Source organism: Nerophis lumbriciformis, linkage group LG20, assembly GCF_033978685.3.
Source record: "Nerophis lumbriciformis linkage group LG20, RoL_Nlum_v2.1, whole genome shotgun sequence".
NCBI lineage: Eukaryota > Metazoa > Chordata > Actinopteri > Syngnathiformes > Syngnathidae > Nerophis > Nerophis lumbriciformis.
This window is the reverse complement of record NC_084567.2, coordinates 2,781,025-2,790,197: the sequence shown is the minus strand read 5'-3', so window position 1 is coordinate 2,790,197 and position 9,173 is coordinate 2,781,025. Positions and strand designations below refer to the sequence as shown.

Genomic DNA, 9,173 nt, shown 5'->3' with positions numbered 1-9,173 from the left:
CCTTCAAAAACTATCTCCTCTGAGCACGTTTGTCGTTTCGGCTTCAAACTAACACAGGAGAGAGATTAAACCCTTGTGTATAAAATAACAGAACAGCGTTTTAATACCTGCTCCGGTTTTGATTTTATGACCCTTCAAAGACCCGCTGCGCTGCTGTTTTTTTAAGATGGCTGCTTAAAAGCAGGAAGCACCAGCGTGCCCACACAATGCAGACAAGGTAGGTACACTAGACAAAAGTATTGGGACACTTATGACTACCACCGGACAAAAGTATTTCGGACACTTAGGCCGAAAACTGGACAAAAGTATTGGGACACTTAGGCCGAAAACTGGACAAAAGTATTGGGACACTTGGGACTACAACTTGACAAAAGTATTGGGACACTTAGGACTACAACTTGACAAAAGTATTGGGACACTTAGGACTACAACTTGCCAAAAGTATTGGGACACTTGGGACTAAAACTGGACTAAAGTATTGGGACACTTAGGACTAGCACCTGCCAAATACGGGGGCCCGACCATTAATTTTTTTAATGTTATCTTAAAATGCAGCCTTTGCGGATCTTTTGAACGGGACATTACTTCCTGGTTAACAACCCCCTAAAGAAAACAGCTGGGGAAAGGTTTCTCTCTCAAGTGTGAGTGAGCATGTGTACTTTCAAACGGTGCTCTCGAGTAAAACTTTTAGCACAATGCGAACAACTGAAAGCTTTTTGTTGCGCGTGAGTCTGCATGTGTGCGATCAAGCCGGACTGGTCCGCAAAGTGTGCGTCGCAAACGGAGCAACTGAAGGGTTTCCCCCTGCCGTGCTTTCTAACGTGCGAATTCAAACAGTACCGATTAGAAAACACTTTACCACAAAGTGAACAACGAGGCTTCTCTCCAGTGTGTGTCCTCATGTGTGACGTCAAATAGTATCTGCTCGCGAACGTTTTACGACAAACTGAACAGAAATGTTTCTCTCCGGAGTGTGTTTTCTCGTGTGTTTTGAGACAGTACTGATTAGCAAAGACTTTGCCGCAAGCTGAACAAACGTGTTTCTCCCCAGCGTGCGTTTTCATGTGCGAACTCAAATAGTACGGACTGGCGAATACTTTGCCACACATTGGACAAACATTTTTCTCTCCCGTGTGTGTTCTCATGTGTGTGATAAACTGGAACACCGTGCGGAAGCTTTTATCACAGACCGAGCATTTAAAAGATGTTTGGCCTTTGTGGATCGCCACATGCAACACCAGATCTGCGCTGCGAGGGAATCTTTCACCACAAACTGAGCAACTGTAGCTTTTTTCTCCATGGATTTTTCCCGTGTGCGACATCATTTCACCTTTTCCAGGAAAGCCTTTCCCGCAAACAGAGCAACTAAATGGTTTTCTCATGCGTCGAGTCAAATCGCGCGCGCGAGAAATGTTTTCCAAAGGTATTTGTGCGTCGTCCATGCCTTCATCCTCAGAAGAGTTGGATGTTATGTCGTCACTATCTGATAGAGGAGCTCCACAGTGGTCTCCCCCATCTTCTGTTGCCATGTGTTGTGATGAGCTGCAGCATGGAGGCTCCGCCCCACTTGGACTGTAATGAAGCTCTGAGGACTCGGGTGGTTTCTCTTCACCATCTTCAGTCTTCACAGAGACACCACTTAGTTGCAACTTGGTAAGATCAGCCTCTCCCGGCCCGAGGCGACACTCTCCCTCCTGAGAGATCCGGAATTCCTCCTCTTCCTCTTTAATGTAGGGGGGCTCTGGATCCTCCTGCTTCAAAGTGGACCTCCCTCCCTGCAGCTGAGGGGGACGCTTTTCTCGACGACCAATCAGCTGCTGGACATCTGCAGGACACAAACAGGATTTATATTGATTTAAAATGTATTTTTGTCTTGGATTTGTTGTTTTGTTTGAGACTCTCATAATTATACTTAATTATAAGACAAGCAGTAGCTCCAGCTGCTCTGCAGGAGACTGACAAACATGGACGACATCCTCCAACCTCCACCAAACATTAATTTAAAGTAAAACCCCAAGGTGGGTGAAGTGTCACGCCCGAGGACACAACTGGAATGAAGAAAGCTGCATTGGAACCGCCAGCCATTTGGTTTCTGGATGAGCTTCTCTGCCTCCTGAGCATACTTGCCAACCTTGAGACCTCCGATTTCGGGAGGTGGGGGTGGGGGGGGGGGGGGCGTGGTTGGGGGCGTGGTTAAGAGGGGAGGAGTATATTTACAGCTAGAATTCACCAAGTCAAGTATTTCATATACATATATATACATATACATACATATATATATATATATATATATATATGTCTTAATAAGGTTATCCAAAAAATAGTGCTCGATACCGTAGTAGAGCGCAATATATGTATGTGTGGGAAAAAAATCACAAGACTTTATATATATATCATCTCCTGATGATTGAGGGTACCCCCCCTCATGAAACAGGCCTGTAGAGATGAAATAGTCTTGTGATTTTTTTCCCACACATACATATATATATATATATATATATACATACATACATACATACATACATACATACATACATACATACATACATACATACATACATACATACATACATATATATATATATATATATATATATATATAAACCAAACCACAACAAAACAATTGCAAATGAGCCGTCGACCCCCAGTCAGAACGACTCCAAAACCAACAAAGCATGTAACTGTCGAAAGAAACCTGATCGCCCTCTCAACGGGGGGTGCTTACAAACATCAGTTGTCTACCAATCTAAGGTAATACGCAAGGACATTAACACATCCGACACATATGTAGGATTAACCGAGGGTGAATTCAAAACCAGATGGAACAACCACAAGGCTTCTTTCAGGAACAAAAATCTGCGAAATACCACAGAACTCAGCAAACACATTTGGGACCTCAAAGACAATAATGTTGAATATTCAATAACATGGCAAATTCTTGCATCCAGCACACCTTACAATAGTGGTAATAAAAGATGCAACCTATGCTTGAAAGAGAAACTGTTTATTATCTACCGTCCAGACCTGTCATCCCTCAACAAGCGCAGCGAAATTGTAACAACATGCCGCCATAGACGGAAACACCTCCTAGGTAACACATGAACTAATCACCACGCCCCTAGGCCAGCCTGTACCCACCCACTCTGTGCCCTATATAAACCATGGTATGCGAATGCTCCCATTAAAATCTCCTGATGATTGAGGGTACCCCCCTCATGAAACAGGCCTGTAGAGATGAAATAGTCTTGTGATTTCTTTTCCCCACACATACATATATATATATATATATATATATATATATATATATATACATATATATATATATATATATATATATATAAGAAATACTTGACGAAATACTAAGTCAAGTATTTCAGATTTCAGATATATACCGTATTTTCCGCACTATAAGGCGCACCTAAAAACCACAAATTTTCTCAAAAGCTGACAGTGCGCCTTATAACCCGGTGCGCTTTATATATGGATAAATATTAAGATTCATTTTCATAAAGTTTAGGTCTCGCAACTACGGTAAACAGCCGCCATCTTTTTTCCCCGTAGAAGAAGCGCGCGGTGCATGCTGGGATATGTGACGTTTCATTTCCATTTGTGTGTTTATGTAAAGACCCCAAAATGGCTCCTATTAAGTGTGTTGTCTGTCTAATTATAAATAATGCAGACGAGGCGTGTTAACTGAGTTCTCAACGTTTTCTCACAGCGTGCTCATAACCACATTCTAACTCCCAGCATACAACAACGCTTCTCAGGGCTACCGCGCATGCTCGTCACTATCGTTGCATGCTGGGTAGTGTAGTTGTTATATTTGCTAGCTCATAACAGCACATTGAGAGACACGCTTACGCGCTTAATTCAATACTCGCCGTCATTCCGGGTGGATTGACAAAAGACCTCCAGCCGCTAGATATTGGTGTCAACAGGGCATTCGAAGCTAGACTGCTAACTGCGTGGGAACAATGGATGACAGAAGGCGAACACACCTTCACTAAGACGAGGAGGCAGCGCCAGACGACGCCAACATCTGCCAGTGGATCGTAAATTTGCCCAACTTTTCACTTCGGACACCGAAGACGAAGGATTTACGAATGAAGAATAACTTCAGAAAGTGAGCGCTATGTTTATTTTGTGTGTTGTGACATTAACGTTCGAGCAACATTATGTTGCTATTGCTCTGCACTATTTTGAATTTTACTATGTTTGTGATTGCACATTTGCGTACATTTTGGGAGTGAACAGAGTTGTTAGAACGCTGGTTTTTAATATATTATTAAAGTTTGACTGACCTATCTGACTGTTTTTTTGACATTCCCTTTAGCGCAGCGTAGGCGCGGCTTATAGTCCGGGGCGGCTTATTGGTGGACAAAGTTATGAAATATGCCATTCATTGAAGGTGCGGCTAATAATCCGGTGCGCCTTATAGTGCGGAAAATACGGTATAAGAAATACTTGACTTTCAGTGAATTCTAGCTATAAATGTATATTTAATTTATTATATATATATATATATATATATATATATATATATATATATATATATATATAAATAAAATAAATACTTGAATTTCAGTGTTCATTTATTTACACATATACCATACCTGCCAACCTTTGAAATCAGAAAAACCTAGTAGCCGGGGTCCAGGGGCCGCAGGCCCCGGTAGGTCCAGGACAAAGTCCTGGTGGGGGGTTCAGGCTTCGCCCCCCGACGCAAAATGATTATTAGCATTCAGACAGGTTAAAATGTTGCTAAAACCATCACTTTTCTATCAGTCACAGTGACTTTTCAAAACAAAAATATTACAGCAAAAATCATATGGGTTGATTGACATGTTTATTCTGTAAGCTAACTTCAATGGTTTGAAATTATTTTGACAGTTAATGCCAGTTATCCTGTCAACCTTTCACAAGACTTCAATTTGTTCATTGAAAGTATAAACACTTTTTACAGTAAACAAATGGTAAAACAGTACTAAACAATTCCATAAAAAAAAAAAAAATTGGTGTCATTATTAACTTTCTGTCCAAGCTTGTATAATCTACTGCCTTGTTCAATTGTAAAAAATATTCTGTGCCTAAAATTCACATTTCTATCACAATTATCATACTGTAAACATGGTAAGCTAACTTCATTAAAATTAATAGTCCTGTCAATAGCATGGAATTACAATTCAAATGTAGTTTTTTGTAAGCCTTTCAAAAGAATTCAAAATATGAAAAATTAATGAAAATTAATTTAAGCCATCAGACACTTGAAAAGTGGCACATCACATCTCTAATGTAATCATTTGAACTTTTCAACAGAAATAGCACTGCAAAAATATTAAGGACATACTTCTGTATTTTGGTAGTTATGCTGTCAACATTTAACAAGATTTCTTCAACTTGGACTTGAAAGCATAAATAGTATAAACACTTTTAACAGTATGTCGTGCTGTGAAATACAGCCGACAGGATTGCGCACCAAACACGAAGCAAGGCCAAAGCGCATGCATGGTGCAGGAGAACAAAGGACTTCTTTCATTTAAGGTTTGTGTTAAACCATCAAACTCATTCGTTAAAAGGACTCTATAGTAATATAAAGCGAATTTTTCTGGACATTATCATGCAAGAAAAGTTTATTTTTGGGACCGCGATCACCGCGTAATGATTTTTAAAGGTTGCATTACAAACATTTAACTGTCCCATGTGATCAGCCAGTGCGATTGGAAATCCATGCTCAATTATTGCCTCCGTAAATAAAACTTCAGCATTTATCACATCCAAAGAATCTGTTTGGGCGACGAAAAACGTTGAAAGTTTTCCACTTGTATCGCTAGCAACGGCATTAGACTTGTGTTTTTTTGTCCCAACGTGGTCTTTTACATCGCTAATTCCTCCGTGTCCGATCGAAAAATCTTGTCTGCACAAGGTGCAATTCGCGTAGTTTTCACCCTTTTTTTTTTTTTTATTAATGAAAAACCGTATTTTTTATCACTGCAACCGTAACCGGTTGATGAAAACCGTACGAATTACGGGAAAACCGGAGTAGTTGGCAGGTATGCATCCATCTTACCTCACCTGCCACAGAGTGGAAAGAAGGCATCCCATAGGATGGACAGTTACGAGCGACATCAACTGACAACTTCAAAGCGTGAATCGGCAGCAGAGAACTCAAAAAGTACAAAGAAACACTGTGGGAAACGACTACCTTTCAGTGATCTAACAGAAAGGACAAATGAGTGTGAAAACATTGAGCCTGCTGCAAAAACGCCTGTAATTTTAAATAAATAATTCAGTTAAAAAAAGGAACAGTAATTCAGCAAATAATAAATCATAATACTGAACTGAATTTGAATGAGCTCTCTACAGATATAATAAATATACAGATACTGGTAGCCACCGTGTCATCCTTATTATCATTTATCAACATACCTTGGGTGATTTAACCATTTTTATGTGATTTATTCGTTATATAACAACCGAAGCTAACAACCGACCTGGTGCGCTTGTGAGGTAGACATAAAGATTTCCAAATTCCATGTCCGGCCATTGTGTAGGATTATCAGTCCACGCATCTGCTGGAAGGCGGTAAGGGCAGTCGTTTAATCCAACTACAGAACATTTTAACTCCTATCTTAACCTAGCCTCACTGGAAAGACTACCGTATTTTCCGCACTATAAGGCGCACCTAAAAACCACAAATTTTCTCAAAAGCTGACAGTGCGCCTTATAACCCGGTGCGCTTTATATATGGATTAATATTACGATTCATTTTCATAAAGTTTCGATCTCGCAACTTCGGTAAACAGCCGCCATCTTTTTTCCCGGTAGAACAGGAAGCGCTTCTTCTTCTACGCAAGCAACCGCCAAGGTAAGCACCCGCCCCCATAGAACAGGAAGCGCTTCTTCTTCTACTGTAAGCAACCACCCGCCCCCGGAAGAAGAAGAAAAAACGCGCGGATATCACCGTACGTTTCATTTCCTGTTTACATCTGTAAAGACCACAAAATGGCTCCTACTAAGCGACAAGGATCAGGTTCATGAAAAGACGCAATCTCTCCATCCGCACACGGATTACTACCGTATTTCACAGCAACTGATATTCCTGTGAACCGCACTGTGGAACGGGAGCACGTACGGTGAATATTCGCACCACAGGGAATGAGAAGTCATCCTTCACTGTGGTTCTAGCTTGCCATGCTAATGGCCAGAAACTTCCACCCATGGTGATATTCAAAAGGAAGACCTTGCCAAAAGAGACCTTTCCAGCCGGCGTCATCATAAAAGCTAACTCGAAGGGATGGATGGATGAAGAAAAGATGAGCGAGTGGTTAAGGTAAGTTTACGCGAAGAGGCCGGGTGGCTTTTTTCACACAGCTCCGTCCATGTTGATATACGACTCTATGCGCGCCCACATCACAGATGGTGTCAAAAAACAAGTGAAGCACACAAATACAACACTCGCCGTCATTCCGGGTGGATTAACCAAAGAACTCCAACCGCTGGATATTGGTGTCAACAGGGCATTCAAATCACGACTGCGAACGGCGTGGGAACAATGGATGACCGAAGGCGAACACACCTTCACTAAGACAGGGAGACAGCGCCGGACGACATACGCCAACATTTGCCAGTGGATCGTAAATGCCTGGGCAGATATTTCGGTCACAACTGTGGTCCGAGCTTTCCGGAAGGCAGGATTCACAGAACTACTGGACAACAACAGCGACACTGACTCCGATGACTTCGACGAGACGGAACCGGCCATTTTGGATCCCACGCTTGCGCAACTTTTCAATTCGGACACCGAAGACGAAGAATTCGAAGGATTTACGAATGAAGAATAACTTCAGAAAGTGAGCGCTATGTTTATTTTGTGTGTTGTGACATTAACGTTCGAGCAACATTATGTTGCTATTGCTCTACACCATTTTGAATTTTACTATGTTTGTGATTGCACATTTGCGTACATTTTGGGACAGAGTTGTTAGAACGCTGGTTTTCAATATATTATTAAAGTTTGACTGAACTATCTGACTGTTTTTTTGACATTCCCTTTAGCGCAGCGTAGGCGCGGCTTATAATCCGGGGCGGCTTATTAGTGGACAAAGTTATGAAATATGCAATTCATTGAAGGTGCGGCTAATAATCCGGTGCGCCTTATAGTGCGGAAAATACGGTATTTACATAATCATACGCCATTTAGAACAGTTTAAAATGCCGTGAAACCTCGTTAAATGCCTTTTCTGTCAATGCTGTGTTCGCTGTGAGCTGGTTTGTTTTCAACGAATTCAATATGGCGACCGGTTGCTAGGGGATTGGCAGGCGGAAGTGACGTAGGTCCGCCCTCGCCAATATGGCTCTTTCAACATTTTGGGTTGCCGACCCCTGAACTAACCCAACACTGCTCTTCACATATCACGACGTGGTATTATCATACATTTTTGTTTTGGCACCAATTTCAACTTCCTCGTCTGACAAAGAGAAGTCTCGTCGCTATAACTCCCGCCAGTCGCTCATGTTGGAAACTAATAAAGCACTGTGATTGGATGTCTTTAGAACTGGTTTACTGAGGACTGTGTACGTGTAGAAAGTGTATTTGTTATTAAATATGTCAACATACCTTCAATATGCAACACAATTTGACTTTTGCAAACAGCTTCCAGTTGTCGTCGATGTCGCTCCTTCTCCTGTCTTGTTCTAGAAAGTTCCTCCTCGTACGACGCTATCGTTCTTTCAAACAGCGCGAATATTTCATCGGCCGCCGCCATGAGTCGCTCCTTCACCAACTCTTTCAACATTTTTGATGTTTTTTACTCGATTCAACTTCACTGTCCTCGTGCTTGTTTAGTCTTCAACTTCCGCCTCCTTCGACTGGTTTCCGGCAGTTTAAGCACCGATGACGTCACACTGCTGCCATCTTGCGGCGGTATTGAAGACTGTCTTTAGTTGGCTCGGTGAGTGAGTGACGTCACAAACTTGGAAAATGACGAAGCAGCTTTTTTTTTGCAGCATACATAATATATTTTAGGTGTCAGCTATCAATGACCGATAACTTTCACGTCAACAATTCTCCTCATCCACTTCCGCTCTCTTTTTTACCGCTTCTAGGTCAGGTCAGAGTTCACACAGGACCCAAATATAGCTGCCCCATGCTATGCCTGCTGTAAACACGACTA

At 41.7% G+C, this 9,173-nt stretch overlaps 1 protein-coding gene across 1 annotated transcript; it reads right to left on the bottom strand.

Moving 5' to 3' along the window:
• Positions 1–356: 356 nt before the first annotated feature.
• On the bottom strand, positions 357–8,863 carry LOC133619181 (uncharacterized). The gene is made up of 2 exons (XM_061980105.2): positions 8,618–8,863; positions 357–1,825 (listed from the first exon to the last, which is right to left on the bottom strand). The coding sequence occupies exons 1-2, from the start codon at positions 8,793–8,795 to the stop codon at positions 636–638; spliced, it is 1,368 nt and encodes a 455-aa protein (XP_061836089.1). The 5' UTR covers positions 8,796–8,863; the 3' UTR covers positions 357–635.
• Between the last annotated feature and the right edge of the window lie 310 nt (positions 8,864–9,173).

Bases quoted from the DNA above. Each gene is read 5' to 3' on its own strand.
- LOC133619181 (XM_061980105.2), bottom strand. From the start codon at position 8,795: ATGTTGAAAGAGTTGGTGAAGGAGCGACTCATGGCGGCGGCCGATGAA. The intron at 1,826-8,617 runs GTATGTTGACAT...TGTGTCCTGCAG, and splicing joins AATTGTGTTGCATATTGAAG to ATGTCCAGCAGCTGATTGGT.